The sequence below is a fragment of the Arachis ipaensis genome, chromosome B4, assembly GCF_059453495.1.
Source record: "Arachis ipaensis isolate K30076 ecotype BB chromosome B4, ASM5945349v1, whole genome shotgun sequence".
NCBI lineage: Eukaryota > Viridiplantae > Streptophyta > Magnoliopsida > Fabales > Fabaceae > Arachis > Arachis ipaensis.
In genome coordinates, this window is record NC_142439.1 from 124,880,364 (window position 1) to 124,903,887 (window position 23,524).

General features: G+C 37.3%; 1 protein-coding gene across 1 annotated transcript; it reads left to right on the forward strand.

Annotated features, from left to right (window-relative positions):
* The first annotated feature begins 6,692 nt into the window (after nt 1-6,692).
* LOC107639713 (transmembrane protein, putative (Protein of unknown function, DUF599)) lies at nt 6,693-8,264 on the forward strand. Its single transcript, XM_016343282.3, has 2 exons — nt 6,693-6,963; nt 7,686-8,264. Exons 1-2 carry the CDS (start codon nt 6,796-6,798, stop codon nt 8,196-8,198), a joined length of 681 nt encoding a protein of 226 aa, XP_016198768.1. The 5' UTR covers nt 6,693-6,795; the 3' UTR covers nt 8,199-8,264.
* Nucleotides 8,265-23,524: the final 15,260 nt, after the last annotated feature.

Sequence of the window (23,524 nt, forward strand, 5' to 3'; positions counted from 1 at the left end):
TTTTATTCTTGTTAAGATAGTAAAACAAGAAGAAACTTGAGAAGGTAAAACAAAAAGAAAAAGATGAATAAGAAAAAAAGAAGAAGAAGATAATGATGATGATGAAAAAAAAAAAAAGAAGATGCAGTAGAAGATGAGGATGAGGAAGAGGAAGAGTTTTGAATTATGCAGAACTTATCAGAATAAAAATACACCCAAAAATTCTTAAAATGCATCCAAATATCTTCGTGTTACACCCAAATATCTTCCTATTACACCCAAATTTACTGCAAATACAGAAAAATATTTTTTTCAATGTAAAACTTTTACATTATATTCAATTCAAATCATAAACGATGAAATATTATTCACCTACAGAATCATAAACTACTAACAAAAAAATTCTAATGAAAAGAAGAAGAAGAAGAAGGTGCACTAACGAAGCGCGTAAATATAAATGACTTATAAAGACTTGTATAAAAAAAACGCTTGTATGTAGAGAATTATTCATACTTCTCTACCCTTACATATACTTCAAATTAAGCAATTACCATATATATATATATATATATATATATATATATATATATATATATATATATATATATATATATACTTGGCACCGGATTCGATGGTCCCAGAATGTTTGAACCATTAAATGGTCCCATAACAAAATATATTTTTTAAGTTTTTCAATAACTGCTAAATAGTTTGTTTCTAATTTTAATTACAAATTAACCCCATATATTTTATTTAATTATAAAATTATTTTTTATTTTATAAATTATTATTTTATCATTTATCTATTATGTTTATTAGTAATAAAAAAATAATAATAACGAATTAGATCTTCCATTGATCGTAATAACTTTTTGGCAATTCCAATTAATTAAAAGTTTATCTTTGATCCATTACATCCGTCGAGAATTTTGAAATCGTGTGATGCAGGAACATATATTTTTATGTTTGTGTCATTAATTAAAGTAGTCTAGTTTAGCATATATTATTATATTATGTTATGAGTTAGTCCCACATTGTCCGAGTCATGAAAGTTTTCCCTCACCTACTAGTATAAATATGCGTATGTACCCCTTTTGTTTATGAGTTGAATTGATTGAGTTATATATTGAAATAAGCTGTGTGCTTATTTTCCTCTAGGCTCTTTGAGAGTAAGAGGTGCATCCTTGGCTTAGCCAACCAAGGTGGGTTCTTGGCTACTTTCACCATAGTGGGGTTGTTAACATCGCCAAGATTGGTGGCCCAAGCGACGTCCTGGCGTCAGTTTGGTATCAGAGCAAGGTCGGTCCTCGACTTGCTCCAGTAAAATTTTATTTGGTTCGTGGGTACGGTCTTTAGTGCGGTTCTCTTTTTGTTGGTACGAGTCACCGTCAGTACGAATTGTCTGCTGCGAAGTTTCGGGTAATATTGTTCTTTTCTCTTCTTTTGGTGCATTTTCTGTTGGTGATTATCATTCATTCCCATAATCATTGGTGCATTCCCATCATCATTGTGCATCATCATAACATCGACACCAAGCATCAACCTCATTGCATAGTAGTAAAAGATGGCTCTAAAGCGTAGAACTACTCAAGAGATTGAAATGGAAGAGTTACGTCGTCAAGTTAAGGAGTTACAAGAGCAACTTGTAAAACATGAAGCTGCTCAAAATAATCATGACAGGAAGAGTGATGACAGTTCTTCTAGTGAAGAAGATAATGCAAATCCATTTCATTATTCTTCTTCGTCTGAAGATTTGTCCACACGAAGAGGACGACACAACACGACTCACAAAGTTAAAGACTTAGGAATCAAAATTGATGTTCCTGAGTTTGAAGGGAGACTCCAACCAGATGATATCATCGACTGGCTTTGCACAGTGAAAAGAGTGTTTGAGTTAAAAGACATTCCAGACGACAAGCGCGTGAAGCTTGTAGCAATCAAGTTGAAGAAGCATGCGTCAGTTGGTGGGAGAATCTCAAGCGTCAGCGAAAAAGAGAAGGAAGAAGAAAGATCAAGACATGGGATAAAATGCGTTGTGAGTTCAAGCGCAAGTTCCTTCCTGAACATTACAGGCAAGACACCTTCATCAAATTTCATAATTTGAGGCAAAAGTCGTTATCTGTGGAAGAATATACAATGGACTTCGAAGAGCTGCTTATGAAGTGTGACATTCAAGAGCCTGAAGAACAAACAATTGCTCGTTATCTTGTAGGACTGAAGACAGAAATTTCTGATGTCGTTCAGCTGCAACCATATTGGACCTTGGATGATGTCATTAGGCTGTCATTAAAGATTGAAAAGCAAAGAACATAAAGGAATAACGCTCAGTCGTCGAAGAACAAAGAAGTCATCCTTGATGTTCAACAAGAAGTGAAGACAGGATTTTTTAAAGGCAATAATGAGCGTGGATCATCAGGTAGGAAATGCTTCAAATGTCAAGGTTTTGGGCATATTGCTGCTGATTGTCTAAACCAAAGGGTTATCACTCTTGTCGAGGAAGAGGTTAATGAAGAACCAATTCAGGAGTAAGAGGAGAAAGGTGAGGTTGACTATGCTATTGAAGAAGTTCCACCCGATTATAGAGAAGCTTTAGTAGTTTGTCGAAACTTGAATACTGCAAGGGTAATAAAAGACAAGAGTTGGCGACGCCACAACATCTTTCACACAAGATGCACAGTTGAAGAGAAGGTTTGCAAGGTCATCATAGACAGCGGAAGTTGTGAAAATGTTGTTTCAAATTATATGGCAAACAAACTGAAGTTTCCAACCGAGTTACATCCTCATCCTTACAAGTTGCATTGGTTAAAAAAGGAGAATAAAGTTAAAGTAACAAGGCGATGTTGTGTCCAATTTTCTATGGGAAGCAAATACAAAGATAAAGTATGGTGTGACGTCATCCCGATGGACGCGTGTCATTTACTGTTAGGATGACCTTGGCAATATGATCGTAGAGCTATTCATAATGGTTTCAAAAATACATACTCCTTTATCAAAGATGGTAAGAAGATCGTATTAACTCCGTTACAACATGTAGATGGTCAAAAAAATCAAGTTGAGCTATGCATTTCCACATCTTTCAAATGCACTCACCAATGGAATCTTTTGCCAATACAAGATGAGCCTTTTTCAACCCAGGGAAGATAATGCAGGAGCCCTTTTCAACCCAAGGAGAATGATGCAAGAGCATATATCTTTATGTTTGTGTCGTTAATTAAAGTAGTCTAGTTTAGCATATATTATTATATTATGTTATGAGTTAGTCCCACATCGCCCTAGTCATGAAAGTTCCCCCTCACCTACTAGTATAAATATGCATATGTACCTCTTTTGTTTATGAGTTGAATTGATTGAGTTATATATTGAAATCAGTTGTGTGCTTATTTTCCTCTAGACTCTTTGAGAGTAAGAGGTGCATCCTTGGCTTAGCCAACCAAGGTGGGTTCTTGGCTACTTTCACCATAGTGGGGTTGTTAACATCGCCAAAATTGGTGGCCCAAGCGACGTCCCGGCGTCATCGTGTTTCTTAGAAAATCAATCGATTGGATTAACAAAACAATCGATTAAATTTCAGGTTTCCCATAACACAATCGATTGGGTAATATGAAACTTTATAAACCATTAGTCATGGTGCGATTCAAAATTTATAAAAACGATATGAAAATTGAGAATGACGCGATTCAAAATTCAATTGATTGGATTATCCTACCAATCGATTGAATGCAGAAAAAAATTTATTTACGTCACATTTCAATCGATTGAATGATCATATCGATCGATTGAATTGGAATATACCATTAGTCACGTATAAAATTCAATCGATTGTATTATCATACCAATCGATTAAACCTTCATATATCATTTTAATAGCGGCCTTCAATCGATTGGGTAATATAAACAATCAATTGAATTATAAAAACCCCACATTCTAGTCATCGTTCAATCGATTGGGTAATATGACCAATCGATTGATTTTTGCGAAAACCATACTGCCTTGCAACTTTCAATCGATTGTTTTATGGTAACCTGAAGTGCAATCGATTGAGTTATGAGAAACCTGAAATTCAATCTATTGTTTTGTTAATCCAATTGATTGATTGTCTAAGAAACACGATTTCAAAATCCTCGACGGATGTAATGGATTAAAGATAAACTTTAATCGATTGGGATTGCCAAAAAATTATTACGATTAATGGAAGATCTAATTCGTTATTATTTTTATTTTTTATTATTAATAAACATAATAGATAAATAATAAAATAATAATTTATAAAATAAAAAATAATTTTTATGATTAAATAAAATATACGAAATTAATTTATAATTAAAATTAAAAATAAACTATTTAATAATTATTGAAAAACTTAAAAAACAAATTTTGTTATGAAACTATTTAATAATCTAAACATTCTGAGACCATAAAATTTTTTTCCTATATTCTTCTAATTAAGCATCCATCGTTTGAAGATTTTACACTTATTTTTCGCCGTCCCTTTACAAAGACAATCCCTTTGTTATTTATTGGATTTAGCTAATACATCTACTTAACGCCGCATATGATAAGACTACTGTTAATAAAAAATTTTAAATATTTTTTAATAAATATAAAATAAATATATTAAAACTTAGATTTATTTTTTATTTTTAATAATTTTTATTTATAATTTTAACATATATCTTTAAAATTTAAATTAGCTAAATTTTTATTTATTTATTAGTTATTACTGTATTTCTTCATTTTTATTTTTTTCTTAATTTTTATTTATTTAATTACTGTTCGCAAAACAAACCGAATGATATATATATATACATATAGGAAAACAAGGAATAATAGTCTTGACCAAACTAATAATAGACTGTGCGTGTGGATGCTGGATAGTGGATACATATATAGTGTTATGAAAAATTACCAAAAAACTAAAATCTTTATTCTGATTGGATAATATAGAGAGACTATAATTTAAAATTATTTTATTTAATTTATTTTTTATAATTTTATGCATGTAAAATTATATATTTATTAAATGTAATATTATTCAATTATTCTAACAGTAATTAAAGCATATAAAATAAAATCATTTTAAACTATTTTAAATTGATTTTTATTTTATTTTGTTAACATTTTTTGTCCTGCTTATATAATCTATCCCCCTTCTTCAGTTGGCGCATCTGATCCTCCACGTAATTCCACTTATCATTTCTTCTAATTAATTGCTTCTATATTAATGAAGCCACCGCTGGAGTAGACCATATTTATTAATTAGATGGCTAACTCCATGAGTTTTATTTTAATGGTCTATAAATAATTTTTTTATTTTTAACTTATAAAAAATTATAATATTAATATTTAGTATAATTTTTAAAATTAATTTATAATTTTTAATATACGTCTACTACAAAAAAAAAGACGTCTTTATATTTAAAATTTTTTTAAAATAATTTAATTAAATTATTATTCAAATAAGCACAAACCATAAAAAAAAGAAGATTAGACTTTGTGTTGTATTATATAATAAGAAACATTTTAAATACACTGATATACCAATTGTTTTAACTGTTGATCTGAATTATTAAAAATATATATAATATATATTAAGTGAAATTAACAGTTAAAATAATTGGTGCATCAGTATTTTTCGGTGCACTTAAAATATTTCCTATATAATATATATCATACATCCATTCAGTTATCAATCGAGTGTGACATATATACTTGTGACTCATGATAAATTGATTGTGGTATAGATACTTTAATCTAATTAGTTATGAAGTATGGACACTTTATCCGCGTATTAGACATATTTTGGATACGATATTCATTGACATTCGTTCGATACGGTATGTTTGCTGTGTCCAACCGTGTTTTAATAAAAAATAAAAAAAAAATTAGATACACTTGGACACATTTAAATACCATCACGTGTCCGCGTGTTCAGTCTTATTCTTAACATATATTTTTAAAATAAATTTAGATATAATATATATTATTATTTATTAAAACAAAAAATATTTTAAATACTTGATATAATTAAAATAAGACATTAAAAATAATTAAAAATTTTATTTTATATTTTAATATCAATAAAATATCAAAATATCATTACAATTTATCTAAAAAATATTTTATATTTTATATATATGCGTGTCCCCGTATCATGTAAGATTTTAAAATTTGCGTGTCAGCGTGTCCCGTGTCGTGTCGTGTCGTGTCCCGTGTCTGTATCAGTGTCCGTGCATCATAGCTAATTAGAGCTCTTTAAAATATAAAAAATTTAGATAATTAATTTTTTAGTTGATAGCAATTAATTTTTCAAAATTATTTTATTTTAAATTTTAAATCTTAAATATTTAACAAGAATAAGTGTTAATAAAAAAATATTTTTATAATAAAAAAAGTTAATATCAATTAATTAAAAATTATTTTTTATACTTATTTAAAAAATTAGAAAATTATTACCGACATAAAGTTTCCATTGATCGAAACCGACTTAATTAGTGGATAAGACTGGAATACTAATATTTTATATCTTGACTACATATAAAAGAAAGTGTGACTCACCCTCCATGTCAAGTTTGGTGTCCATTACTACTATTTCCACTAGTGTTATGAACAATTAATACTTAAATAGCACTAACAATAGTTAAATAGAACAATGATCACACATTACGATATTTATTACTCCCATTTATATATATTGATCATGCTTTTTTCATTTATGGCATTATTTACGGAAGTGTGGTGCATTGTTGGGATATTCCCACTAAATCCCCATTAATATAAGAATGCATTTTCAATTTCATGGTTCATCAGAGTGAAAGATGATGAGAATAGGTGTTTATTTGGACACCATATTGGTTCCTTTGAGCCTCTTCATAACAATAGGGTACCATGCCTATCTCTGCCATAGCATCAAGAACAAACCTTCACGTACAACTTTTGGACTCAATAAGCTTAGGAGGACTTCTTGGGCTCTCAACTTAAACCAGGTATTATTATTAATTTGTGTGTCAATAATTATCATTGTATGTATGTGTAGAGTATATTTGGTTAGAGGATATATATATAGATGAATCCATACTTAATTTAATTTGGATTTTAATTATTAGATATAAAATGAACATCATTTTAGTCGATCACAAATTTTTCTCGCATTAATTTGGTTTTTCCTAATATAAAATAACCATCGATGTTTAAAACTAAATTAATTGGTCAAATAAACATTGAATTGAATGACTTAATTCATGTCTATTTCAAAATTAGTCGTTGACATTTTTTAAGGACTAAATATTCGAATAAATTTTTGGGGGTTTTTTTTAATGAAGTTTTTTGAATGAATTTTTTTATTTACGATAACTTCTAATCCGACAAATTAAAAACTAATTCGTCACAAATCTTTGTTCAATTTAGAATTTGTTGTTGGCCAATGAATAACTGCACATACATAAAGTGAAATTCGAACTTTTAGCATTTATTTAAGTGGATGAGTGAATTAACCACTTGATCAACTTAAGTTAATTATTTTTGGAGAGATTTCCTTATATGTTTACATTTAATACTTTTAAATTTGAATATTAGCGATAAATAAATTTCTTGTTAGAAGAAACAAAATAGTTACTTGAGTTGAATCCCTAATAATAATAATAATAATAATAATAAAATTTTGATTATTAGAATGGGATAATAATTGTGATGTTATTAATTGGTACAGGGTGATGATAAGAAGAACATGCTAACAGTGCAAAGCATGAGAAACACTCTGATGGAAGCCATATTCATAGCTTCCATAACCATTCTAATAAACATGGCTTTGGCAGCTCTAACCAACAATGCCTATAGTGCAAGGCACTCAGTCTTCACCAGCATATTCTTTGGTTCAAAATCAGACAAAATCATAACATTAAAATATGGCTCAACCTCACTATGCCTTGTTCTTAGCTTCTTATTCAGCTCAATGGCCATAGGGTTCTTAATTGATGCAAATTTTCTTATGAACACTCATGGAGAATTTTTGTCTTGGAATTACACACAAACAATTCTAGAAAGAGGGTTCACATTCGCTCTAATTGGGAGTAGATTTTTTTGTGTTAGTGTTCCTTTGATGCTGTGGATGCTTGGTCCTGTCACAGTGTTCATAGCTTCATTGGGATTGGTTTGTTTGTTGCATGAGTTTGATTTTGTTAGTAAAGTCTCCAACTTAGCCATAAACAATGTATCAATATAATAATGTACGTAACATAAGATACAAAGTATGAAGTAATTAATGGTGTGAAATTGTGCATATAATTAGAGTTATATTTCAAGATTATTCGATGACAATTAAGATTAAAAATAATTATATTTAGCGCTCTAATTTTTTTTTAGAAATTATTTTCATTAGAAACATTTTTTTTTCTACGATTGGAATATTCATCAGGTATATATGTAGACATCTTATTTTTTAGACATTTTATACTTGCACAACATAATAATTGACGTGTTCAAAATCGAAAAATGAGTAGCATGCGAGGATTGACCTTAAACTAGCTAGTATATCAACTCTTGGAAAAATATTTTTCTTTTCAATTTCAATGTTTTTTAAATCAACTAGGACTTAATTTAAGAACTCATGTTTGATTCTCTTTTTCTCGATCGATTTCATTGATTAGGAAAAATAAAAGCTCATAGCATATAACGAAGTAAATTTATATTTGTTGCTACATTTAAACATTTTACATTTGTCTAAGTTAAAACTAAGGTGAATACTCTAAGAAAGACTATATAATTATTTTCATGTGAAAATGTTTTATTTTAATTATTAGATGATGAATTATAAATTTTAATTTTGATATTTTATAAAAGTGTTGTATTTATTTAAAATTAGTTAAATAAATAAATCACATTTTTAAATAAAATTTTTATAAAAAAATGTTTCTAACATCTCCCTTGGAATAGGTACTTAAAAGTTAAAACTAAACCCCCACATTTTACATTTGAGAGCTTCATACTATGAGGAAGGGCTTTAGCTTTATTTCTTTCCTTTTTTTTTTTTTTTTCTTTTCTTTGTAAGAGAGGGATTGTATACTAATTAACTAACTAATATGAGCTATATGGATTGTTTGGCCCAACGATTGTCAGTTGTGCCCTGAGAAAAACAAATTAATAATAATATAATAAAACAAAGTCTATTGGGCCAATTTCAGGGGCTCAAAAATATAATGCAACAAGTTAAATAATCCGTGTTTCATGACAAAAAAAAAAAAAAGACACACTTGGGTCACCCACATGATAAAATTGAAATTTACAATTTATTAAATCAAAATTAATATAACCAACTTGAGTTGTTAAATAGTCAGTTCATTTATCCACTTATACAAGTATCAAAATTTAAATTATGTCTTGCAGATTAATTTTTAGCTTGTTGAACTAAAAATAATCATAGAAAAAAAATTAAAATTAATGTGCTAATAATTACATAAAATATATATATGATTGGTGCAATATAATATTTAATGTTTATTTTTAATAACTTATTACTAAAACTACTGATTTGATTCGAATATGGTTATTGTTTATACCCTGACCTAGGGGTGCACAGACCCGGTCCGGCTCGAAGGCCTGGCCCGGTTCCGAACACTTTAAGAACTAATTTGGTGTGATTTCATCGGGTTTAGGATCGGGTACGGGTCTCAAAAATAGACCCGGTTATTATTTCGGGTCGGGTCCGGGCCATAGCTCGGGTCACCCGAAGTCGGCCCGGTGGCCCGGTCATCATACACAATTAATATTTTGTGTTATTAGTGATGGATCATGACTATTCTTATGTGGAATTTAAGTATTGTAAACCTTAATATTTTGTGTTATTAGTCATTATAAGACTATAAATTAATGTCTTATGTTTAGAATGCATAAGACTTTAGACTAATACATAAGATTGTATTATTTGTATTGATTTAAATATTTGGTATTATTAGACAATATTAGTATTGATTGTGTTTATACTTTAGTATTGATTGTGGTTATGCTTTAATTTTGAAGAAGGGTTGGTTCTTGTTATATTTTTCTAAGTGAATTTTACCATGTTAACTAATGGTTGGAGTCTTGGAAATTTGGATATTTTTACATGCTAACTTACAAGAAGGCATCAACGTAATGTAATGTTAACGGCCCGATTTTCACCCGGTATAATTGTGGCCCGAAAGTGTATTGATTTCATCGGGTCTAGGGCCGGGTTCGGGTCTAATAAATAGACCCGGTGTATATTTCGGGTCGGGTCTGGGTCACATCAAACCCGGTTTCACCCGGCCCATGTGCACCCCTACCCTGACCCAATACACAGTCAGGCTTAAAGTGAATAAAGTCCGATTTACAGATATTAATCAGGTCGACACCAACCCAACCTCATGAAGGTCGGTTATATTGATGTCAGACTCGACATTACTTACTCGAATAAGTAACCAATCCCTACAATCTCTCTTGCTGGGTCGAGCTATCCGACCCGGGATGATTGGCAACAAAGCGACCGACCTCTTCAGGTCAGACTATTCGACCTCTTCTTCTAAAGAGCTCGGCCAATCGACAGGAAAGCCCAATAAAGGGCCCAAATAGAGGAACACGACCCAAATCCACAGGCAGTCCGAGCCTACAGAAATAAGGGCGGTTTCCTTGAAGATAAGCTGACCTCACCCAAAGATAAGATAAGATAAGATAAGATAAGTTAAAGATAACTAACTTATCTTATCTAAAAAGGTCACTCCACACCATTATAAATACACTGGAGCACCCAGGTATAACTCATACTCTGATTCTACGAAAAACCTGTTTAATACCCATGCTAACTTAAGCATCGGAGTCTCTTACAGGTACCCCCCACCCTTTGGTGACGAAGGATCAGCAGTGCAGCCAGTCCAACAAGTCGGACATAACAGCTCCGGCCGCCACCAACCAGCCGGACACGTCATCTCCGACCAGTACAGAAGATCTCATCCGAGATCGACCTACAGTTTCAGGTAACCCTCGGAACATTGGCGCCGTTGCCGGGGAACCTGGAAGTCATCCCAACACCATGGCGGACGGTCATGACAACGACCACGATTTAGATCTGGAAAACAGAACACCGCACAAGAACGCGGACACTACGCTAAAAGGATACTCCGGAATCTAACAAGGACAAAAACTCATCAAATCCGGGGGTAATAGAAGCACTTCAAAACCGCTTAAAGCAACTTGAAAAAGAAACCCAACAACAACGAGAGGTTGGGAAGGATCTACAAAGAGAGGTACGACGGCGTCGAGAATTGGAAGATAAACTACTGCAATTAGAAGTCGACCTCAAATCAAAAGCTCCTCGGACCACTCATGAGGAAAATTCACGCAAAGAACAAGATCCATTCACCAGGGAAATCATGAAAACCAAAATTCCAAAAGACTTCAAACTCCCGGATATGATTTTGTATGATGGCACCACAGATCCCAACCATCATCTCAGCAATTTCAGAAGCAGAATGTACCTCACCGACGCCTCAAATGTCGTTCGCTGCAAAGCTTTTCCAACAACTCTCACGAAGACAGCAATCAGATGGTTCGACAACCTACCTCCAAAGTCCATCTCAAACTTTGACGACCTGGCCAAAAAATTCCTAGCCAGATTCTCCATCCAGAAAGATAAAGCCAAGTACGCCCCCAGTTTACTGGAGATCAAGCAAGGAGATCGGGAGAGCCTCCGCAACTACATGGAAAGATTCAACAAAACATGCATGGACATACAAAGCTTGCCAACAGAGGCCGCCATCATGGGACTCATCAATGGCCTACGAGAAGGACCTTTTAGCCAATCCATATTAAAGAAGTACCCTACCTCCTTAGACGAAGTGCAGGAGCGAGCAGAAAAATACATCAACATGGAAGAAAACGCTCGGTTGGGAGAAACCTCAAAATCCGGGGTCCCCTGCCGAGATAAAGACAAGGAATCCAAAAGAAAAGAAGATCGACAAGGGGAGAAAATAAAAAAATACCACAATTACACCCCTCTCAGGGCATCCCTAGTCGACGTATACAAAGAAGTCTGCCATACGGAGAAAATACCCCCAGCTCGGCCACTCAAAGGCAAAAGAGAAGGAGGAAACTGGAATGAATATTGCGAATATCATCGAGTGCGAGGGCACTCCACCAACGAGTGCTTTGATCTAAAGAACATCATAGAAAAATTAGTGAGGGAAGGAAAACTAGATCGGTTTCTAGCCACCCGAGATGATGACCAAAGAAAGAGAAGAAGGGACGAAGATATCAGACGAACCGCGCGATCACCTCGTACACCGGAAAGACACGTCCACATGATATACGGCGGATTCGCAGGGGGAAGAATCTCCAAATCATCTCGCAAAAGATATCTCAAAGAAGTATATCATGTCGAGGGAAAGGAGGAAGCACCCGACATCCCTGCAATCACATTCACTAAAGAGGACGCATCCGGTATCATCTCAGGACACGACGACCCCATGGTCATCACCATCATACTGGCAAACGCCAATCTCCATCGCACATTAATAGACCAAGGGAGCTCCACCGACATCTTATTCAAAACTGCCTTCGACAAGCTCGGCCTAGAAGACAATGAGCTTAGGGCATACCCGAACAGTCTGTTCGGACTGGGAGATACCCCGGTACAACCACTGGGATACGTATCACTACATACAACCTTCGGAAAAGGGAACCAATCCAGGACACTCAAAATAAACTATATTGTGGTCGACGTGAGTTCAGCCTACAATGCTCTAATAGGTCGGACAACACTAAATCAACTCGGTGCAATAGTCTCGACTCCACATCTATGCATGAAATTCCCAACTACAGAGGGGATAGCCACAATAAAAGCATATCAAAAGATGGCACGCCGGTGTTATAACGAAAGTCTAAACCTCAGAAGCAGAGGAGAAGAGTTTCATACAATTGAGCTTGGCGGAGTTCAGAGACGAGAAGAACTCTGTCCGCAGCCAGAAGGTGAGATAGAGAAGGTTCAGATCAGAGACACCTCGGACAAAACGACTAATATCGGCATGATCCTGAGAGAAGACTCAAAAGAATTACTGGTACAATTCTTACGAGATAATGTCGATCTCTTCGCATGGAAAGCCGCAGACATGCCAGGCATAGACCCCAAGCTAATGTGCCACAAGTTGGCGATCTATCCAGGATCTCGGCCGGTACAGCAAAGACGAAGAAAACTTAGGCCAGAGCGATCCCAAGCTGTGGAAGAACATGTACAAGCATTACTGGAGGCAGGATTCATAAGAGAAGTCAAGTACCCACTATGGCTAGCCAACGTCGTCTTGGTGAGAAAATCAAATGGGAAGTGGCGAATGTGCACCGATTACACCGATCTCAACAAAGCCTGCCCAAAAGATCCTTACCCACTCCCAAGTATCGACGCTCTGGTAGATGCTTCCTCCGGATATAGATACCTCTCGTTTATGGATGCATACTCGGGATACAACCAAATTCCCATGTACCCACCAGATCAAGAAAAGACCTCGTTTTTAACGCCGAAAGCAAACTACTGCTACATTGTGATGCCTTTTAGTCTCAAGAATGCGGGAGCTACTTATCAAAGGCTAATGAATAAAGTCTTCTCAAATCACATCGGAAAAATCTTGGAAGTCTATGTGGACGACATGTTGATAAAGACACAAAGTGAAGAGACATTATTGTCCGACTTGGCTCAAGTGTTTGACACTATAAGGAAGCATGACATGCGACTCAATCCCGCAAAATGCACCTTTGCAGTAGAAGCGGGCAAATTTTTAGGTTTCATGCTCACACAAAGAAGAATTGAAGAAAATCCGGATAAATGTCAAGCCATACTCAACATGAAAAGCCCAACCTGTGTCAAAGAAGTACAGCAACTCAACGGGAGATTGGCCGCCCTATCCAGGTTCTTAGCAGGATCAGCGATAAGATCTCTCCCCTTCTATGCTACTTTAAGGAAGGGAAAGCAGTTCGAATGGAAACCGGATTATAACAAGCCTTCCAAGACTTCAAGGAATTCTTAGGACGGCCACCTATCCTATCTCGGCCACGAAAAGAAGAACCGCTCATATTATATCTCGCAGTAGGAAGTCGGGCAATAGCCTCAGCACTAGTCAGAGAAGACGAAAATGGGCAACAACCCGTCTACTTCATTAGTAAAGCGCTACAGGGATCCGAGTTGAACTACCAGAAAATAGAAAAGTTTGCCTATACTCTCATTCTAACATCTCGACAACTTCGCCCGTACTTCCAGGCTCACACAATTAAGGTTCGAACTAACCAGCCCATAAAAGGAATATTGCAGAAAACAGATTTAGCAGGCAGAATTTTACAATGGGCAGTCAAGTTATCCGAGTTCGACCTCCAATATGAAGCTCGGACGGCCATCAAATCACAGTATCTGGCCGACTTCATCGCAGAATTCACAGATGCCCTGGAAATCCCCACAGAATGGAATCTCTATGTGGAGGGTTCTTCAAATAAAACTGGAAACGGCGCAGGTGTGATAATAGAAAGCAACCAAGGAACCCAAGTTGAGCTCTCCCTCAAGTTCGGGTTCCCGGCCTCAAACAATCAGACGGAATATGAAGCGTTATTAGCTGGTTTGAAGCTGGCTAAAGAGGTTAGAGCTCAAAAATTCAACATTTACAGCGATTCACAAGTAGTCACCTCACAGATAACAGGGAGCTACCAAGCCAAAGATCCCACCATGAAAAAGTATTTGGATAAAACCAAGGAACAGCTTGGACAACTCGGGGAATATAAGATCTGCCACATGCCCCGCGAACAAAATGTCCGAGCTGACGCACTCTCGAAACTAGCCAGCACCAAACCAGGGGGCAACAATAGAAGCCTCATCCAGGAAATGCTACAGAACCCGTCAATCTCGGAAGAGGAAAAAGTCCTAGCCATAACAAATTAGGACCAAGGATGGATGACCCCCATAATTAACTACCTTAAAGCAGAAACACTCCCCACAGAAGAAAAGGAGGCAAAGAGGTTAAAAAGGGAGGCACAGTACTACACTATCATAAACAACATCCTATACAAAAGAGGGATCTCAATACCATTACTAAAATGTGTGCTGACCTCCAACACAAAGGAAGTGCTAGAAGAAGTACATGGCGGCATTTGCGGCAATCATCTCGGAGCACGAGCTCTCGCCAAAAAAGTACTCCGGGCGGGATTTTATTGGCCAACTCTACAGAAAGAAGCTACAGAATTTGTAAAGACATGTCCACCATGTCAGAAACATGCCAACTTTCACATCGCCCCGCCAGAAGAGCTCATCAGCGTAACTTCGCCTTGGCCGTTTGCAAAATGGGGACTTGATCTTCTCGGACCCTTCCCCCAGGAATCAGGACAAGTTAAATTCCTCATAGTAGGGTTAGACTATTTCACAAAGTGGATCGAGGCAGAGCCCCTAGCCAACGCCACTGCTCAAAGAAGCCGAAAAATCCTATATAGAAACATTGTCACAAGGTTCGGGGTTCCACACTCCATCACCACAGACAATGGCACTCAATTCACAGATGCAGGCTTCAGAAAATTAGTAGCTGACTTGAACATAAAGCACCAGTACACCTCCGTGGAACATCCGCAAGCCAATGGACAGGCTGAAGCTGCCAACAAAGTCATATTGACCCGGTTAAAACGGAGATTACAAGACGCAAAGGGAGCTTGGGCAGAAGAGCTTCCACAAGTTCTATGGGCGTATCGAACGACGCCACACTCCACCACAAAGGAATCCCCCTTCCGGTTAGCATACGGAATAGAGGCAATGATCCCAGTAGAGATTGAGGAAGGATCGCCTAGAGTGGTTCATTACAATGAGGGAGCAAACTCCCAACTTCAGAGGGAAGAGCTCGACCTACTACCTGAAATCCAAGAAAGAGCTCGGATCAGGGAAGAAGCACTAAAACGTCGAATGGCTTCCAGATATAATCAAAGGATAGTGCCGAGAAGTTTCGCAGAGAATGATCTCATCCTAATCCGAAATGATATTGGAACAACTCGACCAGGAGAAGAAAAGTTGGCAGCAAACTGGAAAGGACCCTACCGAGTTGTAGAAGTACTTGGGAAGGGCTACTACATACTGTTTGAACTCGATGGACGAGAGCTTCCCAGATCATGGCACGCCTGTAACCTAAGAAGGTACTACAGCTAGAAAAAGTAAAAGATCTCACTATTGGATGCACTCTTTTTCCTGAAAAGATTTTTTAATGAGGCACCAAGTTGAGACTCAGACACTATCCGACTTAAAGGGATGAAAAATTCCCACATGTATATATTTGCAATTTTCTTTGAATAAAATATATTTTAGATATTCTACAAATTTTCAAGACGCATTAATCTGAAGCATTCATCGTCCGATTATAAAGCAACAGATCGGCAGAAAGTGAAAAACAATTTCACTGCACGATCACGATAAAGACAATCGTCCGATAAAGGTGAAAACACGATTAACCTAAAAGACGATCTAAAGATAGCAACCACCTTCTACAAATCGGCAAAGATGAACACAGAATAATGTAAGAAGTTATCGAAAGTGATCCGGAAAAAGAACCTGACGAGGTCTTATGGATTGCTAAATAATAACTTAAAGACTGGCCGACGTTAAGAAGTCGGACTAAGTCAACGCAAGTTATAAGTAAACCCTGAAAAGAGGTCTGGCAACCCTATTAAAGAGGATTACTTTAACTTAGAAGGGCCCGACATGACAAAGTCAGCCCAAAATGAAAAAGTTATAAAAGTAGTCCCTGAAAGAGACCTGACAAAGGTCCAAAAAAGAGGACTACAAAAATAACTTAGAAAGAGGACGACGTAAAGAAGTCGACCTCCTACAAACAAGTTATAAAAGTAATCCCTGAAAGAGATCTGACAAAGATCCAAGAAAGAGGATTACAAAAATAACTTAGAAGAGATCGACATAATGAAGTCGGTCTCCTACAACAAACAAGTTATAAAAGTAATCCCTGAAAGAGATCTGACAAAGATCCAAGAAAGAGGATTACAAAAATAACTTAGAAGAGATCGAAATAGCGAAGTCGGTCTCCTACAACAAACAAGTTATAAAAAGTAATTCCTGAAAGAGATCTGACAAAGATCCAAGAAAGAGGATTACAAAATGACTGAGAAAAGATCGACATGACGACGTCGGTCAACTACGAAACTACTTGGAAAAGGACAAAGAAGTCGGTCATACGACCTCCAAGTACAAAGCAGTTCAAAGAGGCTGAGCAACAAGGCTTCAACATTCGCGAAACATATAAAGAAGCTAAGACAGGCGCAAGCAAGCATGACATAAAATAACAAAGCTTCAGGATCAGACCCAAAAGCTTAGAAGCTACTTGTTGTGTTTTTCAAAATAATGGGTTGCTAAACAAGCAACCAGAAAGAGTGTCAGCAAAATAAACCAACCACGAAATAAAGAGTTTTAAAGCCCACAAGCCGGGCCAACTACACAAATATCCAAAATAAATCAGCTAAAGATTAGAAGACTTTTTAGTAGCATCAGTCTGAGGAGAAGGAGGGCGAGCCTGGAGAGGAACAGCATCCACAGTACCATCATCCCGGTTTAAGATCTGGCAGTCAGGATCAGAAGCGGGAGGGCCGACCTCGGCAGGAGGAACAGCAGGAGCTGACACCTTGGCAGAAGACATAGGGAGGGGATCGACATCATCATCATCCTCATCATCAGGGACAATCTTACCATCCCTAACAACATTATCCAGGCTGAAGAGAGTAAGGTCGGCCTCGGGAGCAATAATCCGAACTTGCTCTTTCAGGTTCTCATAAGCAGCAGTTACGCTGCCAACAAGATGACCCTGGAGCTCGGAGTAATCAGCTCGGGCATTCTCCAACTCCGCCTTCAGACGCATTCCCTCCTGATAGGATGTAACATAGCTGTCTTTATGCCTCAGTGCCGTGTCCTCGGCCAGTCTCACAGAAGCTGCCAGAGAAAGTGAACTTGCCTTCTCGTTCTCCAAATCCTTCTCCAACTTGGCTACCTTTACTTCAAGCTCCTCCTTCAGACCCTTCATCCGATCAAACTCCTGTTTAGCTTCCTCCATAAAGGCTTTGGTGGCATGGAGAGGAAGATTTTGAGAAGTCCGATATAGGGCAGCCCCCATATACGCCATTCTAACACTACTTCAAGTTATAAAGTCCAGATGGTGAAGGAGCGACACATCGTCCATAGGAAGGGCACCGTAGGGACCGATTTGTTGATCCACAAATTCAATTGCATTAAAGTCAGGAGCATCAAGGTTGAAAGGCTCAGCTATTTTTTGTTTCTTGTTGGGAGGAGCACCAGAACTAGAGGCAGAAGTCGGTGGTGGGTCAGGCAGACGAACCCGAGGAGTAGGGATCACCTTCCTCGGTCCAGGAGAACTCGGCACAGGTGGCTTTACTTGCACTTGGGAAGATCCCTCCCCGACCGCCTTGGCCGAGATGTTCTGAGCAGCATTCGCCTTCTTTGCCCTTTTGAAGGCCTTCATGGAATCATTATTTTTTGACATCTCTGCAAATACAAAATCAGCCACAGTAAAGGGTTACAATCACAAGATGAGGAAGCCAAACTAAGAAACAAGTATAGAAACAAGTCAGGCAAATACCCAAAACAGCTCGGACCAGGGATGGGTCATTCAAAAACCTTTTTGTATCAAGATGGGGTGGTGCTCCCCATAAATCCTCAAGAACAACAACAAAGGCACGCTCAACATCGTCAAGCATCTCCCAGGAATAGCGAGACACTCTCACATCCTTCTGCCACTCTAGAGGGAAAGAAGGCTCATCATTTTCATCAAGAAAAAAGGGGCGGGCCCCCTCAACAGCACGAACTTTAAAGAAGTAATTCTTGAAATCCTTAAAGGACTCATCATACATAGCAAACACTTTATGGCCCTGGGCAGACCTGAAAGAAACCCAGGAAGCTTTCTTTTTCGAAGAGCCACCAGGCTTGGCGAAAACAAACAGATAAAGAAAGAGAGCCTGAGAAGGTGTTACACCTAACTCTTGGCAAAGTAGCTGAAAAATTTTGATAAAACCCCAGAAATTCGGGTGAAGCTGGGATGGGGCAATATTACACGACCACAACAGGTCGGTCTCAAAAGCAGTAAAAGGAAAAATAATGTCCAGTTGACTGAAGAAATATTCGTAGGCATAGAAGAAGGGACGCTCCCCCTCGATGGATGTCGGAAAACAAACCCTCTCATCAGAATCAGGAGCAACAAGCTCATAATCCCTCTCCCAAGCACTGTTACCACAAATCCTATGACGCTTCCTCAGCTCTATGCAAAATTCAGCATCCACAACAGAAACACACATCAAGACAAGGGAGTCCAGCCAATCGGACATCCCCTCGGAAACTCTGGAAGACATCTCTACAATGTTATTGCGAGAAGACATGAGGCCAACTAATCCTACAATAAGAAAAAGAGATGGGATTACTAAAAATATCTCGGATGAGGGATAAAACAACTCGATCAAAACGATACAGGCGAACAAACAGAAAAGGAAAACCCCAAGACTCAAACCAAAGTCTCGGGGCATCCTTTGGAGGCAGTAACAAAGCAAGGTTTTCAGGAAAAATCTATAGCTCGCACCCCAACACCTCTCAAGCAAGAAAAGAAGACTGCAAACAGATGGCATTTTTCATCAAAGCAAAACACAAAAAGTCATCAAAATACTTTTGCCTCACGGTCTACCAGCAAAAAAGTATGCATCCCCAAACATCAAGGAACGCCAAGTAGAAACCATCAAAGGCGCAACTGTTTTCAGAATCAGACAAAAAGCAATCTTTAAACAAAGCGAGAAAAAGATGCAGATTTTCTGGGTATTGGTATCAGACAGAAACAACAGAACATGCAAAAGCCCTAAAAAGCATCAAGCAACAGGAAAGGCAAAAATGATCATGCAGAAGATAAAGAAACTCCTAGAAAACACATTTCAACAACAATTAGGCGCGACAAAAACAGAAAGATCCAAATTTTCTCTAAAGCAAAATCAAAACTTCATCACAAAGCCAAAGCAACGAAAGAAAAAGAAAATACGGATGGAACTCACCTGGAGAAGGAAGAAGCTTCAAAGGAAAAAAGGAGAAATAAAAATGAAAGCTGCCCAGAAAATCGCCAAGCGACGCCGCAACGCAAGAAAAGCAGAAATGTGGCCGAAAGACAGAGAGCAAGAGAACAAAGGAAGAAATTGCAAAGAAGTTACAAAAAGAGCGAAGAAGAGAAACCGTTTCTGGGCTTTCGAAAATCAAAATAAAGAGCCAACGGAAAACGGGGCAATTAATACTAATTAATGAAAGTATTAAACCCTCACACATTCCCAAAGCGCTGATATTCAAGCGCGCGATTTTAGAGGAAAACGTTCTACATTCAAAAGCTGCTACAAAGGAATCGACGAAATGCTTGAGTTCGGCTTCATTAGAGAAGAACCGAAGTCAAAGGACTCGACCTCAAAAAAGAAGACCGAGCTCAAGCAGGGGCACTGTTCATACCCTGGGTCGAGCTATCCGACCCGGGATGATTGGCGACAAAGCGACCGACCTCTTCAGGTCAGACTATCCGACCTCTTCTTCTAAAGAGCTCGGCCAATCAACAGGAAAGCCCAATAAAGGGCCCAAATAGAGGAACACGACCCAAATCCACAGGCAGTCCGAGCCTACAGAAATAAGGGCGGTTCCCTTGAAGATAAGCTGACCTCACCCAAAGATAAGATAAGATAAGATAAGATAAGATAAGATAACTAACTTATCTTATCTAAAAAGGTCACTCCACACCATTATAAATACACTGGAGCACCCAGGTATAACTCATACTCTGATTCTACGAAAAACCTGTTTAATACCCATGCTAACTTAAGTATCGGAGTCTCTTGCAGGTATCCCCCACCCTTCGGTGACGAAGGATTAGCAGTGCAGCCAGTCCAACAAGTCGGACACAACAGCTCCGGCCGCCACCAACCAGCCGGACACGTCATTTCCGACCAGTACAGAAGATCTCATCCGAGATCGACCTACAGTTTCAGGTAACCCTCGGAACAGAGATCTTAACAACCTCCTTAACAAAAGGGAACGACTACCTAGGAGTGGAAAAAGGCCAGGCGGCCTGTCAGGGGCCTACAGCCTGACCTGTGTTTAGCCTGGCTTGGTCTGGCCTGTTATAAAATAGGTACAGGCTCAGGCTCATATAAAAGCCTTAATATGTTAATAGGCCAGGCTCAAGCTCACTAATTAGTCTTATTGGCTTGTTAGGCCTGCTAACACATAATTACATATATAAATAATTTTTTTATTATTAATAAAATTATGAGATATTTTAAATTTATTATATTTAATTATAAATACTTTTTTATATTTTAAATACTTTAAAAGTCTAAAATTTTTTATAAATATTAAATATGATATATTACATATAAATATTTTTATTAAAAAATAGTTTTTTTTAAATAACATTTTTATTTTTGCAAAAAAAAAATTTATCAGGTCTTTTAACAGGCTTCAGGCCAGGCTAGACTGAATAACAGGCCAAGCTTAGTACTTAAAGAAAAGCCTATAACAGGTTGTAGGCCAGGCTCAGGCCAATTAATTACATGACAGGCCAGGTCTATTAAGAGCAAAGCCTGGCTGACCTGGCCTATTTCCACCCCTACGACTACCTACCATCAAAGGTGGAACGACTTTAAAAGACGGTTATTAGCTCTACATCTACACTTATAAATACCCTGATATCCTAAAGTATAATTCAAACCCAATCTACTAAAAGTCTACCTAAAACTCTTACTAACTTAAGTATCGGAGTTCCTTACAGATACCATTCCCCACCTCCTCACGAAGAACTTGGACGGCTTCATCCCTGCAGGAGAAGACGTTAGTACTTTTACCAGAAGGCGTCTGGACCTTACAGGCCTAATCCATCCATTTTAGATAACCTTCAAAACATTAGCGTCGTTGCCGGGGATATAGAAATCAAGACCATGCGATGGTAGGCAACATCCCAAAAGATGGAAACACAACTTTTGATTCAGAAGCCCGAGAGGAAGAACAACACAACGACGAATGAGTATTAGTCATACCTCCCTAAGCCGATAGGGGGGAGGTGCGGCCAAAGATGCCCACACTTCTTTGAAGGACACAGGATCGGATCGAAAATACATTGATCTGAAATATCGGAGCTAAGAGATCCCATAGAGATCACGAGGCTTATCCACAGACATCAAGGTTGGCTAGAACAACTCGAGCAGGAGCTAGAGCAATAGCGAGAATCTGAAAGAGCCCTGAGAAGGGAAGTTTGTCGACGAAGGGAGTTAGAAGAAAAGCTCTTGAAACTAGAGTCCGACTTTAAGGGTAGGAGAACCCGAACTGACCGAGAAGAAACACCTCTGATAAGCGAAGATCCATTCACAGAAGAAATCATGTGGACTAGTTCCTAGAAACTTTAAGAGCCCAGATATGGATCTTTATGATGGAACCACCGATTCGAGGCATCATTCGGACAACGGCATTCTTCTTAGCCTGCCGAACCCTCTGCAGTGCGTTCGAGCTACTGGTCATCTTTGCTACAAAGGATAAAAACAAGCAAAGAAACTCAAGTTATATAACTCAGAAAAAAGTAGCAAAAATATTCAACAAAGAAAAGCTAATTACCTAGTTCAGTACGAATATAACTTGGCTTTCCTATCAAAAATTTTTTGGTGTCAAGATTAGGAGCTCGGTCCCAACACTCATCGAAAAAAGTCACTACACATTCTTCCACTTCATCTAAGTCCTCAAGATTATATTTAACAATATTGGGGACCTCTTCCCAATACAAGCTAAATTCGAGTTCATCCCTCTCGTTCAAGAAAAATGGTAGGGTACCCTCTACCGATCGAACCTTGAAGAATAATTCTTAAAGTCATGAAATAAATCGTCAAAAATAGAGAACACTTTCCTCTCCTAGATAGCCCAGAAAGAAATTCAGTGCTGCTTTTTAGAACTAAATGGTTTCATAAGTTGAAAAAGGTAAAAGAAAATCTTAGAGGACAACGGAAGATCGAGCTCCCGACTAACAAGCTAATAAACTTTCATAAAATCCTAGGATTTAGGGTGAAGCTAAGAAAGGACAATTCTATAGATACAAAGGATTTCTAGCTCAAAATAAAAAAAAAGGGAAGACTCACTCGCAACCTAGTGAAAAGGCATTCATACATGAAAATGAAATGCGCACTCCGACTTGTCAAGTCGGAAAAAATAAATTCTATCCTCAGGGTCAGAGGCTATTATCTCGTTTTTTTCATCATTCTCCTTTTCCCTACAAAGCCTATGCTACCTACGAAAAGTCTCTATATACTCATTATCAACTAGGGAGACAACAGAGAGAATATTAACATCTATCCAATCTAAGTTAGATGAAACTTTGGTAGACATGCTGAGAATTACAGAAAAAGACATACTAAAAAATAAAAGAAAGTAGTCACTAAAAAAACTCACAAATTACAAATCAAGAACAACAACACGGCACACAAAAGAGATCAAACCATCCTTAAGAATGGGACCTT

Coding starts and splice junctions, on each gene's coding strand:
- LOC107639713 (XM_016343282.3), top strand. CDS start 6,796: ATGATGAGAATAGGTGTTTATTTGGACACCATATTGGTTCCTTTGAGC. Junction 6,964..7,685: donor GGGCTCTCAACTTAAACCAG/GTATTATTATTA, acceptor TAATTGGTACAG/GGTGATGATAAGAAGAACAT.